Source organism: Lepidochelys kempii, chromosome 15, assembly GCF_965140265.1.
Source record: "Lepidochelys kempii isolate rLepKem1 chromosome 15, rLepKem1.hap2, whole genome shotgun sequence".
NCBI classification, from domain to species: Eukaryota; Metazoa; Chordata; order Testudines; family Cheloniidae; genus Lepidochelys; species Lepidochelys kempii.
Window position 1 is genome coordinate 3,586,938 of NC_133270.1, and position 22,735 is coordinate 3,609,672.

At 50.1% G+C, this 22,735-nt stretch overlaps 1 protein-coding gene across 4 annotated transcripts in view; it reads right to left on the reverse strand.

The window, feature by feature from the left end:
* Window positions 1-1,402: 1,402 nt before the first annotated feature.
* Window positions 1,403-22,735, reverse strand: part of MORC2 (MORC family CW-type zinc finger 2) — a 113,244-nt gene continuing 91,911 nt past the window's right edge. Inside the window, exons 17-26 of one of the 4 annotated variants that reach the window (XM_073313587.1) lie at window positions 17,610-17,742; window positions 16,671-16,745; window positions 16,162-16,548; window positions 15,451-15,594; window positions 15,299-15,353; window positions 14,126-14,267; window positions 13,608-13,796; window positions 13,412-13,505; window positions 12,214-12,402; window positions 1,403-1,737 (exon numbers count right to left, since the gene is read on the reverse strand). In XM_073313587.1, coding sequence (XP_073169688.1) covers window positions 1,669-1,737; window positions 12,214-12,402; window positions 13,412-13,505; window positions 13,608-13,796; window positions 14,126-14,267; window positions 15,299-15,353; window positions 15,451-15,594; window positions 16,162-16,548; window positions 16,671-16,745; window positions 17,610-17,742 — 1,477 coding nt within the window. In that variant the 3' untranslated portion in view covers window positions 1,403-1,668. Of the gene's footprint in view, window positions 1,738-12,213; window positions 12,403-12,423; window positions 12,887-13,411; window positions 13,506-13,607; window positions 13,797-14,125; window positions 14,268-15,298; window positions 15,354-15,450; window positions 15,598-16,161; window positions 16,549-16,670; window positions 16,746-17,609; window positions 17,743-22,735 lie in introns of those variants that run through there. The other 3 variants (XM_073313586.1, XM_073313588.1, XM_073313589.1) reach the window with 3 other exon arrangements.

Here is a 22,735-nt window from a genome sequence, read left to right on the forward strand (position 1 = left end):
GGGGAGTGATGAGGCTTAGTCAGCCCCCTTGGTGAACATGGATGGCTACTGCATAAACACACCACGAGCCTGCCTGTTGTGCCCCATGTCTGTGACAGACCCTAGGCCCTAGCACAGGGGTTCTCCACTTGTTCCTTTCTGAGGCTCCCGGAACATGCTATAAAAACTCCATGGCCCACCTGTGCCACAACAGCTTTTTCCACATAGAAAAGCCAGGGCCGGCCTTAGGGGCGAGTAAGCAGAGCAACCATCTGGGGCTACGTACCACAGAGGGCCCCATGAAGCTAAGTTGCTCAGGCTTCATCTTCAGCCCCAAGTGGCAGGGCTCCAGCCCTATGAGGTAGGGGTGGGGCTTTCTGTCCCAAGCTTCAACACGTCTAACACTGGCCCTGCTTTGCAGACCCTCTGAAGCCTTCATGTGATCCCCCACGGGGCACCAGACCTCTGGTTGAGAGCCACTGCCCTACCAGTTTTAAATACAGCCTCCAACCCCCACATTAGAGAGGACAGGGCTCATCCTTCCTGCTGAGCTGGGGCTGGGTGCAATCCAATGACTTAAAGGGGGAACAGCTCCATTTCCAGTGCTCTAGTTAAAAACAACTGGAAGAGACCAAGTGGAGCAAAGCAAGAAAGAGCAGAGGGAGTGGCACTTAGAACACAGGGTCAGGTTTATTTTGAGCTAGTCAGGGAGTCCATCTGCCCCTCACAATTCACATCTCAAACAATGGCAGCACTGGTGAAGAATGTGCAATATGGGGCTGTAGAAGTAGTAGAAACCTTGCACTCTAACCCTTGCACTTCCCTGCCCTGAGAAATCACAAGGTACCAGGACCCCAGCAGGCTCAGTCCCAGCACTGAGAGCCTCTCCCCCCACCCACCCCCCATTAAAGCATCAGTAGGTCTAAGCTTCCTAGGCCTGCTAACAGAGCCCCATTCCCCCTGTTTGATCCTATGGCTGTGTAATGAGGGCTCTGAAGACCCCACCATCCATGCTCAGCTACAGCGTCCTTAAGGTTCGCACCCCATCCCATCAATGAAGAATGTGTGCACTGATCTCCTTGTGTAGTTAGAATCCCTAGCTCTGAGCCTCCTATGACCCAGTTACCATAGGCCTGAGGGTCCAAGCCCCATCCAGCTTCTGCTCAGTCACTCAAGGCCTCAGAGTAGGTGTTTCCATTAAGTTGTTGCTAGATTTTTCCTTTCTTTATCTGAAGAGGCATCAGGAACAAGGTGCTGGAGAGGATGTTCTGGTGCCAAGAACTGGGCACAGATTACCAGCATACCGCCAAAGGAAAAAGGTTCTTGCACTTTTACTGCACTGAAGGGGGAAAAAACAAAAAACAAAAAACACAAACAAAACACAAACACAGATACCCTCCTGTCATACCAGGCACAGTTCCTGTTTCTTTTAAAAAATAAATATTTATAAACAAAGGGAAGAGATTTGAAGAACTACAATGTTAAAAACTGTCCTGCCAACAGCACCAATGTCTTTTGCATGTAAAATCACAAGAACAGGTTGTACATCGACACACCAATATGATACACAGTCTAATGGCCCTCCCCTTTCATGCGCTGCTTGGGTCCCCTCCACTGCAGGAATCCACATCTCAGAGATCACAGGGACCAACTCCTCCATGCTGCTTGCCAGTGCGGGGTCTGGACTGCTCAGTCTCCCTTGGTGATCAGATCCTCAATATATGCATCCAGCTCATCATCAGTATTAATATCGATGTCCTGAAACCAAAGGCGCAAGAGGAGGTTACTTACGTGGATGGGAGGCCCTTCGAGATGTATGGTCTCTTATCTGTATTCCACTGAGGGTTTAAGCGCGTGCCCAGAGCCAAGAATTTGAAAGTAGTAATGTTTGCTGGTAGGCTCATGGGCCCTTGCTTCACACCTCATCGTTTTGTCCAAGGCAATAAAAGGCAGGGTGGACTGACCCTGGCCTCAGTTCCTTCACCACAAACTGAACAGATGCACAGCAGAGGGAAAAGAGGGTGGGAAGTGGAATACAGATAGGGACCACACATCTCCAACAACCTCCAGTTGCATGTAAGTAATCGCCTCCTCTTCTTTGAGTGATGGTCCCTACTGTATTCCACTGAGGGTGATTAACAAGCTGTACCTAATTTGGAGGCGGGTGCAAGGAAGAGAATGGAATGGTGGTCCAGAAGACAGCTGTGCCGAACAAGGCATCCATCCCAGAGTTTTGCACCAAGGTGTAATGAGCAACAAACGTTCATACTGAACTCCACGTGGATGCCCTGCATATGTCTGGAAGCAGTACATTGTGAAGGGAGAGCATAGTAGATGCTTGAGCTCTTGTGGAATGGGCTCTCCCCCCAAGGAGTGGAGGCTGACCCAATAACCAACAGCAGAGCATAATGCACCCTGAAATTCACTTAGACATCTTCTGTGTGGAGATTGCCTGCCCCTTAATCCTTTCAACAAACTGTCTAGAGGACTTCCTGAATGGTCTCGTCCTCTGCAGGTAGAAGGCCAAGGCCCTACAGAGATCAAGGGAGTGAAGGCGCCACTCCTCTGCTGAGGCATGAGGCTTCGGCAAGAAAGCAGGTAAGTGCATTGGTTGGGTGAGATGAAAGCAAGAAACAACCTTTGCAGAAACTTGGGGTACTGGCCCAGGGCAACTTTGTCACTATGGAACTTGGTGAAAGGGGGGTCCGCCCTCATTGCCCTCAGTTCACTTATCCTTCTCATGGGAAGTAATAACCCCAGGAAGGCAACCTTCATGGAAAGGAGGGACAGGGACATGAAGCCAGTGGCTCAAAGGGCAATTTCATTAAATGTCAAGAGAACAAAGTAGAGGTCCCATTGGGGATCAATAAGTTGAATGGGCGGGAAGGTTCTGAGGAGACACTTTCAAAACCTGGTAGCCAATGGATACGTAAATAGGGAGTGCCCTTCCATGGGGGGGAAGTCCACAGGGACAAGGCCCCTCTGTTGGGACAGGAGGCAAAGCGCTTCCATTTGGCCCACTAGCTTGAGCTTTGTGGACTCTTGTGGACTCTTTCCTGCTGCTTGAGAGGATGTTTTAGAATTATAGGACAGGAAGAGACCTCAAGAGATTATGTAGTCCAGTCCCCAGTCACAGCAGGACTAAGTATTATCTAGACCATCTCTGACAGGTGTTTGTCTAATCTGCTCTTAGAAATCTCAAATGATGTACTGCCAACGAACATTCTCATTCTAGCGAAGATGCCCATCCAAAAACCAAGCTCTGAGGTGAAGCATCTGTGGATCAGGATGCCTGATCCTGTTGCCATGTTGGGTGAGCAGCTCCAGGAAAGTTGGCAGAGGAAGCGAGGGAGAAGCTGACAGGAGAAGAAGGTGGGGAAACCAGAACGGGCCTGGCCAGAAAGGGGTGATCAGAATAATCATGACCCTCTCCTATCTAATCTTGTGGGGGACTTGTGGCAGCAGAGGTAGAGGGGGAAAGGAGTAATTGATCTGGTCTGACCAGTGGAGAACAAGGGCATCGCCTCAGGAATGGGTGCAGAGCCCCCCCCGCCCCCGAGCAGTATGTGCTGCACTTGCTGTAGGTGTGGGAGGCAAGAAGGTCCCTGGTTGGAGTCCTCCATAGGCTGAAAATGTCGTTAACTATGGTGTCGTGAAGCTCCCAATCGTGATAGACTATGTATTTGTTGCTGAGAGAGTCTGAAATCATGTTCTGAGTCCCCAGAAGATAGGCTGCTGACAACAGGATCTTGTGGGCAGTGTACCAATCCCACAGATCAACTGCTTCCACACAGAGTGTAGTTGATCTCGTGCCCCCATGTTTGATAATGTAACAAACACTGGTGGTGTTGTCAGAAATGATGAGAACATGATGGGAGCAAATGGATGGAAGAAATGCGAGACGCTCTCCATACTACCTGAAGCTCCAGGATATTGATGTGCATTCTGGATTCCCGAGGGGTCCAAGACCTTTGTGTCATGTGCTCGCCCATGTGGGCGCCCCACCTGGCGAACCATGTGTTTGTGACGATTGTTGTGTCAAGGAATGATGGGAGAAAAAGCATCCCAGTGCAGACCTAGCTCAGGTCCATCCACCAGAGGAGGGAGGAAAGCACCTCTCGGGGGACTGTTACAAAAAGCCAGTCAGCTGCGAACCAGCTGAGCGGCAAATAGCAGAGAGGCTAACAGAAGGAGTTTGCCTGGGATCTGTTTGAGAGGAGGTACACTAAGGGCTGCATTAGGGAGGCTGTGTTGGTGAGTATCTTGCGTGTCTGTTGTGAGGACAGTTTGACCGTGTGCTTGATTGGTTGTTTGAAAAGCGTGAATTGGGAGTGCTTTGTTCCAGGTGAGCCTTGAGTAGGCCTGACTGTTATAAAAAGCCAGCCAGCTGCGAATCAGCTGAGCGGCGAACAGCAGACAGGCTAACAGAGGGAGTTTGCCTGGGGAGAGCCCACTGAGGTGTACATCTTGCCAGCTTTTCTGAGTAGTTACTACAACTCCTGTGGAAGCTCGTAGAAGGACGATAATATGGATGGAGAGTGTTCAGCTGTTGTGACCTGCACTGGATGTGCCATGTTTGTCTTTCTTCCACAGGACAGAAGCTACTTTGTCTGTACAAAGTGCAAGCTGGTCTCCATATTGGAAGAGAAGGTTCAAGGTTACTTACTTACTCGGCAGCTCGCAGAAGCTACTAGATCGCACGCCCTGGTTCTCATGGGTGACTTTAATTTTCCTGATATCTGCTGGGAGAGCAATACAGCGGTGCATAGACAATCCAGGAAGTTTTTGGAAAGTGTAGGGGACAATTTCCTGGTGCAAGTGCTAGAGGAGCCAATTGGGGGGAGCTTTTCTTGACCTGCTGCTCACAAACAGGGAAGAATTAGTGGGGGAAGCAAAAGTGGATGGGAATCTGGGAGGCAGTGACCAAGAGTTGGTTGAGTTCAGGATCCTGACACAGGGAAGAAAGGTAAGCAGCAGGATACGGACCCTGGACTTCAGGAAAGCAGACTTCGACTCCCTCAGGGAACGGATGGGTAGGATCCCCTGGGGGACTAACATGAAGGGGAAAGGAGTCCAGGAGAGCTGGCTGTATTTCAAGGAATCCCTGTTGAGGTTACAGGGACAAACCATCCCGATGTGTCGAAAGAATAGTAAATATGGCAAGCGACCAGCTTGGCTTAACGGTGAAATCCTAGCGGATCTTAAACATAAAAAAGAAGCTTACAAGAAGTGGAAGGTTGGACAAATGACCAGGGAAGAGTATAAAAATATTGCTCAGGCATGTAGGAATGAAATCAGGAGGGCCAAATCGCACCTGGAGCTGCAGCTAGCAAGAGATGTCAAGAGTAACAAGAAGGGTTTCTTCAGGTATGTTGGCAAAAAGAAAAAGCCAAGGAAAGTGTGGGCCCCTTAATGAATGAGGGAGGCAAGATACTCCTAGTGACAGAGGATGTGGAAAAAGCTAATGTACTCAATGCTTTTTTTGCCTCTGTCTTCACGAACAAGGTCAGCTCCCAGACTGCTGCGCTGGGCATCACAACATGGGGAATAGATGGCCAGCCCTCTGTGGAGAAAGAGGTGGTTAGGGACTATTTAGAAAAGCTGGACGTGCACAAGTCCATGGGGCCGGACGAGTTGCATCCGAGAGTGCTAAAGGAATTGGGGGCTGTGATTGCAGAGCCATTGGCCATTATCTTTGAAAACTCGTGGCGAACGGGGGAAGTCCCGGATGACTGGAAAAAGGCTAATGTAGTGCCAATCTTTAAAAAAGGGAAGAAGGGGGATCCTGGGAACTACAGGCCAGTCAGCCTCACCTCAGTCCCTGGAAAAATCATGGAGCAGCTCCTCAAAGAATCAATCCTGAAGCACTTACATGAGAGGAAAGTGATCAGGAACAGTCAGCATGGATTCACCAAGGGAAGGGAAAGCAGTAGATGTATTGTTTCTTGACTTTAGCAAAGCTTTTGACACGGTCTCCCACAGTATTCTTGTCAGCAAGTTTAAGAAGTATGGGCTGGATGAATGCACTATAAGGTGGGTAGAAAGCTGGCTAGATTGTCGGGCTCAACGGGTAGTGATCAATGGCTCCATGTCTAGTTGGCAGCCGGTGTCAAGTGGAGTGCCCCAAGGGTCGGTCCTGGGGCCGGTTTTGTTCAATATCTTCATAAATGATCTGGAGGATGGTGTGGATTGCACTCTCAGCAAATTTGCGGATGATACTAAACTGGGAGGAGTGGTAGATACGCTGGAGGGCAGGGATAGGATACAGAGGGACCTAGACAAATTGGAGTATTGCACCAAAAGAAATCTCATGAGGTTCAATAAGAATAAGTGCAGGGTCCTGCACTTAGGACGGAAGAACCCAATGCACAGCTACAGACTAGGGACCGAATGGCTAGGCAGCAGTTCTGCGGAAAAGGACCTAGGGGTTACAGTGGACAAGAAACTGGATATGAGTCAACAGTGTGCCCTGGTTGCCAGGAAGGCCAATGGCATTTTGGGGTGTATAAGTAGGGACATTGCCAGCAGATCGAGGGACGTGATCGTTCCCCTCTATTCGACACTGGTGAGGCCTCATCTGGAGTGCTGTGTCCAGTTTTGGGCCCCACACTACAAGAAGGATGTGGAAAAATTGGAAAGTGTCCAGCGGAGAACAACAAAAATGATTAGGGGACTGGAACACATGACTTATGAGGACAGGCTGAGGGAACTGGGATTATTTAGTCTGCAGAAGAGAAGAATGAGGGGGGATTTGATAGTTGCTTTCAACTACCTGAAAGGGGGTTCCAAAGAGGATGGATCTAGACTGTTCTAGTGGTAGCAAATGACAGAACAAGGAATCTCAAGTTGCAGTGGGGAAGGTTTAGATTGGATGTTAGGAAAAACTTTTTCACTGGGAGGGTGGTGAAGCACTGGAATGCATTACCTAGGGAGGTGGTGGAATCCCCTTCCTTAGAAGTTTTTAAGGTCAGGCTTGACAAAGCCCTGGCTGCGATGATTTAGTTGGAGATTGGTCCTGCTTTGAGCAGAAGGTTGGACTAGATGACCTCCTGAGGGCCCTTCCAACCCTGATATTCTATTATTCTATGACTGACAGTGGAAAGTACATGGTACGTCGCGTGGGTGAACAGACTCTTTGGAGCCACAGTTAAAGACAGCCAAGTCGGAGGTGAGCGAAGGTGATAACATATGTGCAAGCTGCCATGTGGCCAAGGAGGGATAGGCAATTCCTGTCTGGAACAGAAGGACCGTTTACTCAGACAACGAGTTCCTGCACAGTCTGGAACCTGTCCCTCGGTAAGAAGGGCCATGCTGAGACCATGCTGATGGAGGCCCCTATGAAATCCAGGGACTGTGTTGGAACCAGAGTTTATTTTTCGACATTTACACTCACCCCCAGGGGAGGAAAGGAGTCTGAGTGTCGTGGCGGTTGAGGCTCAAGGCTTGACCCTGTATTGCTCTGCTAGCAGCCATTCAGTCATCGGGATGGAAATATCAGGACCCCCTGATGCCAGAGGTGGGTCGCTATGACAGAAAAATCTTTGGTGAAGACCCGTGGAGTAATGGTGGATCCGAACAGTAGGCCCCTGTATTGGAAGAGCTGAGGGCCCACCGTGAATCTCAAGAACCTTCTGTTGGTTGGTTGGATGTCTGTGTGAAAATAGGCATCTTGCATACCAAGTGCTGTAAGTCACATGCCTCTTTTTAGTGACAGTATGATGGCTGCTAAGGTGACCATACCAAACTTCGGCTTGCATATGAAACAATTGAGCCATTGGAGGTCCAGGATTGGTCTCCACCCATCCTTCTTCTTGGATACCAGAAAATACATGGAATAGAATGCGGTGCCCTGATAGTCCGGCAAAATGTGTTTTATTGCCCCCCTTTGCAGTAGGGAGTATACCTCTAGAGCGTGGATGCTGTCATGAGACTGGTCCCTGAGGACGGATTGGGGCGAGGGATGCGTAGGAGGTAGTGTTGTGAACTTGATTGTATAGCCATGTTGAATGACATCCAGGATTCACTTGTCTGCTGTTATTGCACTGCAAGTTGTTAAAAAGAGCGCTAGACAACCCCCAAAGGGGGTGGGCTGAGTGCATGGCAGGAGGAGGCAAAGCAGTTGGTGGCTCTCTAAGTACACTCAGAGAAATCGCTTCTGGGAGGACTGATCATGTGATGCTGAAGGCTGTGAAGGCAGTCACGTAGGATGGGATTGCTGGGTCTTCTGTCGCTTGTGAGGTGGTTCATAGGGTTGTTGTTGGAAGAACTGGGGAGTCCTGAACTGCTCTGCAGGTGGCAGAATTTTCGCTTGGGTGCAGGTGTGTAGTTACCCAGAGATCGTAGCATGGGTCTGGAATCCTTGAAGGAGTGGATGGAATTGTCTTCTAGTTAATCAGGCGAGACTAATCGAAAGGTATTCTGTACCTCCCTGGGGAAATCTATGGTATTCTGTACCTCCCTGGGGAAACCAGATGAATGTAGTTGTGATTTCCTCTGCATTAGGATTCCCATAGCCATCACATGCAAAGAGGTATCCACCGTGTCCACAGCGCCATTCTCATGACCAGTTTGCCCTCCTCCAGGATAGCCTGGAAATGGGCTTGACCTTGCTGGGGGAGTTTGTCAGTAAAGTCTTCCAATTTACTATAGTTGAGAGTCATATTTGTAGTTTGAGATCTGAAATTGGAGGCTAGCTGATGAGAAGACCTTGCGACCCAGAAGGTCCAGTTGCTTCCCTCGTCTGCCAGGGTGCAGTGTGAGTGCTGCTGCCTGGCCTATTCCATTGCCACTTGGATCACAATGGAATTGGGTGAGGAGTGGGACAATAGAAACTCAGACCCCTTAGCTGTAGGTACAGTAACTCCTCGCTTAACGTTGTAGTTATGTTCCTGAATAATGCTACTTTAGGTGAAACAATGTTAAGGAAATCTAATTTCCCCATAAGAATTCATGTAAGCGGGGGATAATATTGAGGCCAGGACCCACAGTGTGGCCAACGGGATGGATCCAGCAGATGCTGCAGAGGGTCCCATGGAGTGGGTTACCAGTGGCTTCTCTGCTGGGGGAGAGGAGGGTACTGCCAGGAGGCCCCTTCGGGTAACTCGTAGTGGCAGCAGTGGATGGGTGGCCCTTGTGCTCCATCCATATCCTCTGATGATGAAAACTAGGATTCCGGTTCCAAAGCTGGTATTGTTGGAACCCTATAAACTAGTGCTTCTCAACCAGGGTCTGGGGCTCCTGTGGGGCGGGGGTGGGGGGGACGGGACACGGGGGGGGGGCGGGACACGACCCGCATGCTGGTTTGAGGGGGTCCGCTAAGCATGGCTGGCGTTAGACTTGTTAGGGCCCAGGGCAGAAAGCTGAAGCCCCACCATGGAGGACTGCAGCCTGGGGCCCTGAGCTCCAGCACCTGGGGCTGAAGCTGAAGCCTAAGCAACTTAGTTTCGCAATTGCTTGTGGCATGGGCCACCGGGCAATGGCCCTGCTTCCTCCCCCTTAATGCCAGCTGTAGATTTTATATGGAGGAAAACAGCTGTGGCACAAGCGGGCCGTGGAGATTTTGCAGCATGTTGTGGGGGCCTCAGAAAGAAAATGGTTGAGAACCCCTGCTATAAACTACAGGGGAAAGGACAGAAGCACGATCTGACTGAGGTAAGTCCTGGGTTGGAAACTGTACCTCCCTAGGCACAGACTGTAGAGGAAGGCTTAGGATCTTGCTTCCCCTAGAGCAAAGAGTTCATGAGGCCCAGACGCCATCTCCAACCACTCCAGAGTCAGTGGCATGTGCTCTGTAGCTGGAAGTGGAGCTGGAGCGGAGGACAGTTTCAAAGCCGCCAGTTCTCTTGACTTAGGGCGGGCTGACTCAGAAGGCGTGGGAATCTCGGTGCTCGGTACTGGCCAATCTGCTAGCCTGTGTGATTTCTTGTCAAGCTTGTGAGCCTTGGAACGCACTGCTTCTCTGTGGCTGGAACTTGTGGAGGGTGCATCCTCCTCCTTGGGCCTGGAGGAAAACTTACTGCGTGCATATGGCGTATGCTTTCTTGCCTCTTGAGTAGGCCCCAGCACGGGGTCCGTAGTACTGGCAGAACTGGACTCTATCTCGGTGGTGAGAGACGCGTTCTTGGGTTTCTCAGGCTGATGTACAGCGGGGGTGCCCTGGCCTGGATCTCACTGCAGCCACATGGAGACCTCCATGAGGTGCTTCTTGAGGCAGAGATCCCGGCCTTCCTGGTTACTGCTTGGGAAGGACAAGCAGATGCTACACCTGGATGAAACGTGGGCTTCTCCCAAGCAGTAGAGGCAGCGTTGTTGCTCGTCGCTGACTGAGAACAAGCGTGGGCAGGAGGTGCAGACCTTAAACCCTGGCGTCTTTGGTATAATCCAGTATAGGTATGGGTGCTGGGTTGGGGTGGAGGGACAGGTAAATGGATTCCCCAGTCTCTTATCTCCTAAAAACTACTACTAGACACTAAACTACAGTAAAAACTAGGCTAAAGGCAACTATGTACAGTTCTAATTTTTTCTTTTCTTTTTTTAGTAGGTATGACTCAGACCAAGTGGCGGTGAAAAGGAACTGGAGATGCGGTCAGTCTGCCTCGCCCTTTGTCACCTCAGACAAAACCGTAAGGCAAAGCAAGGGCGTATGCATGGGCCAACTGACACTACTTTCAAATTCTCCAGCTCCGGACGCATAGCACATACATAAACCCTCAGTGGAATACAATAGGGACCATCACTTGAAGAAGAAGAGATGTTACAGCAGATACATCAGGAGCAGGGGACGGGAAGCAGGGAGAGAAATGTTGTGATCTCTCTCTTCGGAAATCTCTGCAGCAACCCTTGCCATAACACTCCTGCCAATCCCCCTCAAGCCCGGCCTGCAGGATTCATTGCTATTCCAGGAGCTAAGAACTTCACATGTTTACACTGCAGATGTACATGTGATATGTACATGTGCAGATGTGATGTACACTGCAGATGTTTACACTGTAGCTGGCAGTGCTACTTACCGGTAGCACTGCCAGCTTTCCTATCTGTGGCCTTATTAATAGCCAGCCATCCCCCAAACCCTATTGGAGCCCTGAGGCTCCGCTCCCACCGTACAACCCTACGCTCAAGTTTCCACAGCAGACACCATCCTGCTTTAGAACTGGGCAGAAATTCCCTCCAGAGCACATCACCACTTCTTAACCAGCCCCAAGGATTGCTACTGAGAGACATGAAGTACTCTCTTTCCCCAGGAGTGGTGCACAGAGCTTCTTCTACACACGTGGTCTCTGGTGGCACAGAAAGCCAAAGCCAAGGGATGTTTCTCCTCTGCCTAGCTGTTGGTATAGTCATTGACACCGGAGGACAGTGGGGTGTAAATCAGAACTCCCCAATCACTCACACAAGGGGCAGCATCACGCACCCACACACAAGGTATAAAGCAGTGAAGAATCAGGCTCTGGGAATTTAACCCCACCTGCAACATAGAACACTGAGGGCTTGGCTACACTTGCGAGTTAGAGCGCATTAAAGCAGCCCCAGGTGCCCTAGCTCACTACCCGTCCACACTGGCAAGGCACGTAGAGCGCTCTGACTCCACAACCTGGTACTCCCCCTTGGCGAGAAGATTAACGCTTGTTGCGCCTTGGCTGAAATACCCGGGGGTCAGTGTGAATGAGGTGTTGCATTACTGCGCTTTGATCAGCCTCCGGAAACACCCCATAATCCCCTTAAGTCAAGTGGCTACTCTTTTCATGGTTTTGGAATCGCTGCAGGAATGCGGATATTACCTTTGAAAGCTCTGTTTCTGACATCCAGCATGCTTATCTGCTCCAGGACAATGCAACCATTACTGTGGAATGCTGTGTGTGAGAGAGAGGGGGGTGGGGTGGGCGAGGTGTGTGTGTGATGCTGTCTGAACTTGCAAGACAGCGTGCTGACATGCTCTCAGCCCCTCAAAAACACTCACTCTCTCCCCTCACATACACTTGTAGCCACGCCAGTACGCTTGTAGCTGTCAGTGTTGAACCAATTGCAGCGCTTTCCCTATTGCACTCTGCGAAGGCTCGTTTAACTCAAAGTGCTCGACATCTGCAAGTGTAGCCATGCCCTGAGTTACTGAGGACCAAAGACAAAGCTGGAAGTCAAGTTGTGGGCAAAGTGAAGTCTTAACTTTCCTCAGTGTCTCAGCTGACCCCAATCCAGTGGCACTCAGTAATTTTAATCTGCACCTGGGGTCTCACCCACCTCCTGCACTTTCTGCAGAAGTGCCACAATATTAGTCCTCAGCTTCTGCAGTTTCTCCTCTGTCTCCTTAAGTTTTCTCTCTGAGCTGCGGAGGTTTTCCTCACAGGCTTTGGCGCGGGCGTCAGCACGAGTCTGATAGGAATTGCACAAGTTCTGCAGACCCATCTCGTACTGTTTGAAATATTCTTTCTGTGGGTAGACGAAAAAGTGAGTCAATACCCTGTGACAAGGGGCAAGATCAAGAAACACCAAAGGCCCACCCCCAGCAGCATTCCCCCAACAGCTGCAATCTGCCAATAGTAATGAAGGGAACTCCAGATGCCAACCTCTGATACTGACAGGAAAACAACAGAAAGTCACCAATTAGACTGTTCATTTCTGGCTTTTACCACAAAACATTAGACAGACAGGCTGCCCTGTCCCCCAAGAGCAGAGCCCAAAGCTCAGAGATGGACTCTAACGTGTACCCTCCCTCTGTCTGCGGCCACAGAGTCCCATACACCCTGCTCCCACCACTCCATTATGGTTTCCTCCCTGATTTACTGGTAGAAGCATCTAGGCAAAGCTAAAATGAAGTTGATTTGCCTCTCAAAGGATACCACTCCTTTTATTTTAGCATCTGGTCACCATCCATCCCATTTGTTTGCATTATAAAAACTGTGCCTTCATTTGCCTGATTTAAAAAAAAAGAAAGAAAAAAGATGGGTGGAAAAACCCTGAGCAAATCCAGTAATAAAACCGAAAACTTTGTTTCACAGGCTAGTTAAGGTTGCCTTGTGACAACAACGTCCTAGCATTTCTAAACTTGAGCAGCATGACCCTCAGTGGATCACAAGAGGCACTTGCTGGCTCACACTCCATCCACTGACAGAGGGATGAGGAGAGGAAGAAATCAGCAGAACTCCATGATCGTTCACCATTTGGCATCCCAACAGATCTCTGAAGAGCTATGATTTGATAAAATAAACATTGTGTCCACATTTCCTCAAGAGGATGAACACTCCTGGGGATTGGTTCTGCTTTGAGCAGGGGGTTGGACTAGATGACCTCCTGAGATCCCTTCCAGCCCTGATATTCTACGATTCCAGAAACATCCATTTGACCCCTCTATTCCCAAAGCAGAGAAACCCAGGATCTGAAAATTTTCCATTTGTAGACCCAGCACAAGTTTAGTGTAAAAGAGAAGCACTGAACTCACCAGAGGAAAAGCCATCAATTCTTCTGAACTCATGGAACTCAGCTCTTTCTTGGAGATGGGAAAATTTGGAGGTAAGAAGTACCGCAAACAATTCCTACCCAAGAGAAAACAAGCAGCCACAAATAGAGTTTAAAGTCTTGTTTGGAGACTGAAATACTCAGAAATCATAACTGCTGTGAGCACCAAATAAACCCACCGGAGTGTCTGGACTAGCAAATCCACAGTCTCCTGGTTGCTGCTGGGACCGGTGGTGTCTGGCTCAATTCGGGCGCAGTCTGAGGTAGAAGGCTCAGCTGCAACCTCCTCTTCCTGCTGTGTGTCTGGACTCTGATACTCTGGAGAGGGAGGCTTCATCAACCGTACATCCTCACTGCCCTTCTCTACCCTAGGGGGGTAGCAGGGAGTCACATACAGCCTTCTGCAGACTACCCAGACCCTGTTAGTAGCCCCTGCCGCAGATCCCCCGTCACTCTGACAACAGCTCCTAGATTACACTTCTTCTTCCAGAGCCATCCCCTACATACAGATGCCTGTTCCCTTCACAATCACAGAGCAGCCTTCTCCAAACATTCCCGTGTACACAACCTTCCCAACGTAAGAATGGATTATTCCTCTCCTCAGCACCTGTGAAAAGCTAACAGGGTCCCACCTCTCCTTCCTGTTGAAGGGGGAGCATCTCCAGAGCCCCCGCAGCCAAAGATAATGGTTAATTACCAGCGATCTCTTGGTGTGGTGTCTGTAGGTACGTAATCGAATTTCACCTTCCAGCGTATGGCATGCTTGCCCATCTCCACAGCTGTGACACGGCCTGTGAACCATTCCTTGTTCACTCGTACCTCCACATGCAGCCCTTTGTCTGAGACACAGAAGGGCAGGTGTTAGGGGGTTTGGACTGACGCTGAAAGCACATTTCACTCAGCTTTTTCCAGAGGGAAGCTCATGCTTCCTCAGTACTCTGCTGGGAATGAACCTAAATTTACGGAGGCTAAGCTCCCGAGCTTCCCAGGTGTGGGGCAGGAAAGACTTACAGATGGAGCAGTAAAGGCATCTCTGATGCTTGTCGCTCACAGAGAATGAGCACGGCCAGGAAACACAGTTCTTAAACCCCAGAATGCAGGGCATAGTCCCAGCGGAAGAAAGGTCCCCAGAGAGAAACTAATGCTAACTAACTTACTAATTAATTAATCTATAATTACTATATACACTAGCAACAACTACATACACCTACCTACACAAACGGACAAGGTCACACTCTTAGTCAAGCTCAAAGTGCTAAGGAACAGGGATTCCTATTCAGGCCACGCAGCGGTAAGAGGGAATTGGAGAAGCACCAACCTGCACAACCTATTATCCCCTCAGCAGTGAGCACAAGGGGACACACGACGCATGTGCGGGTCAACGGACACTCCTAAGGAAAGCTTCCAGGCTCTGGCACATGGCACGCATGCACACCCACATATGGAATACAGACAGTGACCATCACTCAAAGAAGAACCTAGAGTTGTCACCACCCTTCACGTGTCCTGGGAATGGGACATGAGTCACTCCCCTTTGTGGAAGTTTTTCTTGTAACCCACAACAGGGATGGGACTGCCTGGGAACAAGTGAGGGGGCTATACTCCACAGACAGCCCTGCTGACTCTCCGCTGCAGTACACCACAAACAAGGGAGACTCACGGATTCATGCAATGAGGCCCAAAGCCTCCTTCACCGTTAATATAAATGTGCAGCCCAGAGATTACAGGTCCCAGCATGCCATATTTCAGCACTATCAAAGCAACCTTAGCCACGATCAGTTAAACTGTATGTAAATTCCTTGGGGTTGGAAAAAACATGGTCACTTCTGGCACAAACATGGTAACTCGAGTTTAATGGGTTGTTCCTCACCTTTTTGGGCTCTTTTCAGATCTGCCAGCTCCTCCTCCCCTGCACTGTCTGTGAGCTGTAAGCATAAAGAGCTCGTGTTAGCCATCTCCCAGGAAGATCATGAGAGCTCACTAGCTCCCTTCCTGCCAGAGGGAACTCACTGCAATCCTCACCTCAACCACCACCTCGTTTGAGTCCTTCTTCTCCTCTTTCACTACCACTAATTTGCCCCGTTTCGTTTTCTCCTTCTTCTGCTCCGCTTCCTCCTCAGCTCCATCCTCCATGGTGTTAAATGTCCTCTTGCGGATGCTGGAGGCCTGCTGAGAGCAAGTGATTTCTGGCTGAATCTCAAGAATGCCACCAACCATCCATTTCAAGGGGGTAGGCTTTCAGACGAGCTCAGTGCCTCTACAGCCGCCTAAACAAAGGAGCCAGGGTTTCAAAAGAGCTCAGCACCCAACAGCTCCGGTTAAGAACAATGGGAGCAGCTGGATGCAGAGCCATTTTGAAAATCTGACCATAAGACTTTCTACAGAAGGTCCTAGCACATATATATCACACATATATCCATCCCATGCCACAAGGGATAGCCACAAATACCACCAGTATCCATCACCATGAACCTGTTGTCATGTTTCTACCCCATGCAGGGAAATCACTGGGGTCTCACACGAAGCAGCTGGGGCAAGTGATCCCACTAAGGATAGATCGTTGAGCTCTCACCTAGCACAGTACAGTTCTTCCAACCTATGCAGTTACTATAGTGTGTGGGGGAGGGGTGTCTCACAGCTGAAGGTGAGGAAGATGCTGGGTGAACACTGGGTTTGTCCAGGTTGAGGGGTAGGGCTTTGATGATTTCCCGTCCTACCAAATAATGGACTCACCTGTGGAGGTTTGAGTGCTGCAGGTTTTTTCAGCACCGGTGTCTTTATAATTTTGGGGCTGGGAGTCTCACGCTGGCTCATGGAGTTCTGCAGAAGCATGGGGGGTGGCCTCCCAACATGGATCGGTTTGGCAGGAGTCCTGACAACTGTGCTGTTGGACTTTCCCGCAGTCACAATATGCTGCTGTGTCCTGGAAGTACTAGCTTCCTCCCTGGACAGCACACTTGCCAGTTTGGGGGTGCTGATGGCTGGCCGAGCCAGGGGGGCCTTTCGCAGTTGGCTGATGGACTTGGGGGGAGGCAGCGGCGGCCTGCTGGGAGCATTTTTAATTACATCGGGTAAAGGAGGAGATCGCGGGCGTTGAGGTCTGCTCAGTGATTGGGAGTCCTGGGAGAAGAGAGAGCGCACAGGAGAGAGGAAGAATAAAGAGACAGGAATTGCTCACAGAATAGTTCAGTATGGCACTGGAGCATACAGGTCTGCAGCAGTACAGGAGCTGTGGTACTTACCTCCACGACAGGCCGCGTGGTCACTTCCAGAGGTAATTTCTTCAGGTCAGCTTGGGACCGGATTGGAGTAGTTTTCTGTGGTAAAAACAGGAACACAGTCATTTTAAAAGCTGTCAGTGTTTCCCTAAAACCCAACATTAGCAGGTGGTGATCATGCTGGGGAATGTTAAACGGGTTCTGCTGGCTCACTAAGGCAGGTGGCTCACCCCGCATCGAACCATAAAAAAAAAGGGGGAGCAGCCCAATAAAGAGAGGACATAGGCTGTGGGCTGAGCAGTCCAAAGGGAGGAGTCCAAAAAGAAGTGAAGCCTGAAGTCTGAGCTAAACTTTGTTTTACTGCTGCTCATTCTTTTAACTAAAATAAACCCCAGGAGGTGTGAGGAACAGGATTTGGACTCTAGGCAGCATATGTTCTCCAGTTCGTCCATGATGCCTCCATCGTCCAATTATTAAATTTTCAAATAAGCACCTTCATGCTTTCTCCTGTGCTGACCCTCACACGTGGGAGGAGCTCCCCATAAACATCCACAAAACGAATGCACTAACCTCCTTCAAAACACTCCTTAACATTCTCTTTTTCCATTATGCCTACAAAAAAAATTTACAGTGGCTAGTCTGCTGGTATGCTGAGGCTACTGCCTATCATGCTGACGACTACTGTTGTTGTTTCCTTGTACTCTCTAGTCTATCTGCATCTATCTGTTGTCTTGTCTTATACCTAGATGGGAATTTCCTTGGGGGAAGTGAATGTCTTTTTGTTTTGTTTCTACACAGCCTAGCACAAGGGGGCGAGGCTATGACTAGAGCTCCTAAGCACTACAGTAATACAAATAAAATGAGAGAGGGTTGAGAAAGACATTTAACTCAGCAAAATTCGTTTGCCCAAGGAGGCATCTCAGATTCTCTCCACCATGCTCAGCTCTAGGTCTCTAGATTCACCTGCAGAGCCTCCAGTTTCTCCTGCTGCTGGCGAATTTTCTCCGTCAGCTGCTTCTGCTTCTCCTCTTGTGATCTGATGTCTTTTTTCAGTGTTCCCAGGGGTACCTTCTGCTTCTGCTCTGAAGCTTCACACCTACAGTAGAGAAAATGATAATAGCCAAGCTCAGCAAGAGACCAAAACGTGAGTTACAACAAACTTTTACAGTTAGGGAGAGCAATATCGGCCTCAAGGAAACCTAGCTGTTTCCCTATTACTGCAATACCCTAATCTCAAGGACAATCAGAAAGATTCACACATTGTAGCCAGGCAGAAATGCATACACAGAAGCTTACTGGCTTTACAATTGAAGTGTTAAAAAAAGTCTTTAAAATAAACCTATTTACGCTGGGAGCCCACTGGCATGAGCCGCCCATTCAGAAAGCAGGAGCCACACAGGGAAATGCCACAGGCAACTATTCCAGCCAATGATGCCTCCAACTGTCAGTTCCTTCATTACTGCTGACAACTGAGGAGATCCCTCTGGCTACCATTACAGAGCCCCTTTTAACTGGTTTTCCATCTATTCCTGAATTTTAAAGCTGACTGGCACCAATTTTCTTGCCCATCAGTTCTACTGCAGAGGGTGATACTTTATGGGTTAATGATCTGGTATTTCTCTATTTTCCGTACAGAAACTTTGCCCTGGCTACCACAAACCCCATGAAAGGTCTCTGTGGTGCTTCTGCTGGTAGCGTCTTGAGGCAGGTAGCCTTGCTCGCCTCAGACTGTCCTCAAACGTACTCTACACTGATAGTTTTAGACTCCACACTTGGCCTGTTGTGCATATTGGTGAGGCCCCACATTGGTGAGGCCTCATCTGGAGTAGTGTGTCCAGTTTTGGGCCCCACACTTCAAGAAGGATGTGGATAAATTGGAGAGAGTCCAGCGAAGGGCAAGAAAAATGATTAGGGGACTGGAACACATGAGTTATGAGGAGAGGCTGAGGGAGCTGGGATTGTTTAGCCTGCAGAAGAGAAGAATGAGGGGGGATTTGATAGCTGCTTTCAACTACCTGAAAGGGGGTTCCAAAGAGGATGGCTCTAGACTGTTCTCAATGGTAGCAGATGACAGAACGAGGAGTAATGGTCTCAAGTTGCAGTGGGGGAGGTTTAGATTGGATATTAGGAAAATCTTTTTCACTAAGAGGGTGGTGAAACACTGGAATGCGTTACCTAGGGAGGTGGTAGAATCTCCTTCCTTAGAGGTTTTTAAGGTCAGGCTTGACAAAGCCCTGGCTGGGATGATTTAACTGGGAATTGGTCCTGCTTCGAGCAGGGGGTTGGACTAGATGACCTTCTGGGGTCCCTTCCAACCCTGATAGTCTATGATTCTATGATATGCCAGACTCCAGCGGCTTAATTCGTACTGCAACCTGACTGGTGTTGATGTGTGTGTCGTGGTTTGCGCTGGAGTTTACAAGCTGTGGAGACTGAGCTTCACCGAGAACACCTTAGAACAGCTGCCATGGGAGGACGGTAAGGACTCCTCTTCCCTATGCCAGTGCACTGAAGGAACAGCATTAAGGAAACACCTGTGCTGAGGCAGTCTCCCTTGAGGAGAGGGTAGCAGAAAGTGGTCAATGTGGTGGACAGATCAGTGTCCTCCCTCATGCTAACGAACAAAGGGGAAGGGTGATGAGTAGCTTGAACCATACTATGGATGTTGTCCCATGGCCATAAATGCATTGGGAATACCCAACACATGCATTAGAAAAATCTCTTTGACCCTAGAAATCCTTGTGGAAGCAAGCAACACTGGGACGTCTGCAGGCGACTTCTAGGCCTCTCTGATAAACAGGCCAGTGTAAAGCTATTATAGCTTCCTGGATCCTTCTCTTTCCTGAACTTCTGCTAGGGCCTTCCTAGTTTAGGTACTGTATTTAAAGCATATGGAAGTTGTCTTCCCCAGCGGATGCAAAAGGTGTTCCATCAAGCAGTCCAGGGAAAATATCCAATTAGGAATGGGTTTACAAACGCTGCCCATCCAGATTACAGTGATCAGATGTGTTCACCTGTGCTGCAGAGCCCACACAGACATACGCTATACCCAGGGATCCTGGCAGCTTTGTTAATGAGAACACCCCAAATTTTGGAGAGGAGGGCAGTCCCCGGTGCTCTAAGGACTTTCAGACACTGGATAATCCAGAGAGCGATCCCCTCACTAACATGGACAATCAGCCCACTGCACTGTGTATAAGGAAAACATGGCTGCAGACAGTTGGAGTCCATTAATGATATAATCTCATGAATACTTTCTTAATCGGAGAGTATTGGATTAAATCTTTCTCCAGTGGGAATACAAGAGATGGATCTCCTAGGCTGCCTGTGCAGATTTCTATTCTTGGCTTTAGGAAGAGACTGTTTTAGCATGGAACACTTCTCTCCATTGGGAAGGAGACTCCTTGCTGCTTTTCCATCCGTGATTAGGTTGCAATGATCCTGGAAAGAATTCAGGAGGAACTGAAGGATCCGATAACCCAACAGCCTTCCGTGGGCCAAGGAGGTCTGGTTCCTAATTCTGTGGCAGATACCCAAAGACGAATTTATCAGGCAAAGAGTCGAGCCTCAGATCCTCAATCAAAGCCAGTGCACCTCGCTGCCCCCAGCTTAGCAGCTCCATCCCTGAGAAAAGACAGTTACCTTTTCCGTAACTGGTGTTCTTCAAGATGTGTTGCTCATGTCTATTCCACAATAGCTGTGCATGCTCGCCATGTGCACCGGTGCTGGAAGTTTTCCCCCAAACAGTACCAGAAGGGGAGCCACCATAGCGACCCCTGGAGGGGCGCCTCTATGGCATGGTATAAGGGGTGCTATGCGCTCCCCCCACCTTCAGTTCCTTCTTGCAGGACAACTCTGACAGAGGGGAAGGACAGTGGGATGTAGAATAGACATGAGCAACACATCTCGAACACCAGTTATGGAAAAGGTAACTGTCTTTTCTTCAAGTGATTGCTCATATGTATTCCACAATAGGGGATTCCAAGCTATATCTGTTGGAGGGGGGTAGGAGTTCATAAACTCTCGGGACGGAGCACGGCCCTGCCGAAGCCGAACCCGGCATCCTCCCTGGTCTGGGAGACGATCGCATGATGTGAGGTGAACATGTGAACTGAAGACCATGTGGCAGCCCTACAAATGTCCTGAATGGGGACATGGGCCAAAAAGGCAGACAACGAGGCCTGAACCCTAATCGAGCGTAGCCTCACAATTGGTGGCGGAGGGATTCTCGCCAGGTTGTAACTGGTAAAAAGCCAGAGCCCTTCTCACATCCAGCATGTGGAGGCGGTAATCCTCACTGGACACATGGGGCTTGGGGTAGAGGACTGGCAGAAAAATGTCCTGACTCATCTGATAGGCGGAGACCACCTTCAGGAGGAACGAAGGGTGTGGCAGGAACTGGACCGTATCTTTATGAAACGCTGTGTATGGGGGCTCGGAGGTCAGTGCCCTGAGTTCCAAGACCCGCTTAGCCAACATGATTGCTACCAGGAAGACTACCCTCCATGAGAGGTGCGACCAGGAGCACATAGCTAGTGGCTCAAATGGGGGGCCCGTGAGGCAGGTCAACACCAGGTTTAGGTCCCACTGTGGGCCTAACATATGGGAAGAGACGATCCAATCCCTTAAGGAATCGGCCAGTCATAGCATGGGAGAATACAGTGTGGCCCTGCACCGGTGGGTGGAAGGCTGATATGGCCGCCTGATATGGCCGCCAGGTGCGCCTTGACTCTAAGTGAAGGAGATAGTCCAGAATCAGCTGGATTGGGGTAGCCACCAGAGAAACACCCTGCTCATCCGCCCATCTGGAAAACTGAGTCCACTTTGCCAAGTAGGCTCGGCGCGTGGAGGGTCGCCTGCTTTCCAAGAGGACGTGCTGAACCCCTTCTGAGCACATCCTTATCTCCTGGCCTAACCATTGAGCAACCACACCATGAGGTGGAGTGCCACTAGGTTGGGGTGGAGGAGGCAGCAATGGGAGAGTAGGTCTGGGCGGGACAGCAATGGCCACAGCAAGGTGACTGCCAGCCCCATGAGGATCCCGTACCAATCCTGCCTGGGCCATGCCAGGGCAATCAGAAGGACCCAGGCCTTTTCTGTCTTTATCTTTTCCAGGACCTTGCCGATCAGCGGGATGGGGGAAAGGCATAGAGAAACTGGCCTGACCAGGACAGGAGGAAGGAATCTGAGATAGCGCCCCGTCCCAGCCCCCCTGGAGCAGAACCGGGGATAGCGACAGTTCTGCCGAGTCACGAACAGGTCCACCTGGGGAATTCCCCACACTTGGAAAAGTCCATGCACCACCTCTGGGTGAAGAGACCACTCGTGTTGAGAGGAGAAGTCCCTGCTCAAGCGATCTGTCCGTGAGTTCTGGGCGCCCGGTAGGTGGTAGGCCAGTAAGCAGATGCTGTGGGCTATACAGAAGTCCCACAGCCTGAGGGCTTCGTGGCAGACGATCGGGACCCGTCTTGCCTACTGATGTAAAACAGAGGCCGTGTTGTCTGTGAGAACCCTGACCACACGGCCCTCCAGGTGTGAGTGGAAGGCCATGCACACCAGCTGTACCACCCTGAGCTCCTTGACATTTATGTGGAGGGTCAGGTCCTGAGCCAACCACAGACCCTGGGTCTGAACTTTCCTCATATGGGCCCCCATCCCAAGTTCGACATGTCGGACACCAGTTTCAGCGACAGGGCCCTACTCCTGAACAGGACCCCATGGAGTATGTTTCCTGGGAAGGACCATCATCATAGGGAGGCAATCACTGGCTTGGGCACCGTGGGGACCTTTTCCATCCTGTCCCTGGCCTGGGAGAACTCTGAGGCCAACCAGAGCTGGAGGGGCCTCATCCTCAGTCTGGCGTGACAGGCCACACATGTGCACGCCGACATGTGACCCAAGAGCTGGAGGCACGGTCTGAATGTGGTCTCCAGAAACCTTGTGACCGTGTTGGTTAGTCCCCTCAGGGTCTCGAACTTGTCTGGTGGGAGGAAGGCTCTGGCTGTCAAGGCATCCAGGACCGCCCCGATAAACTTTATGCATTGAACCGGGACTAATGTGGACTTGGTGTTGTTTACCAACAGGCCCAA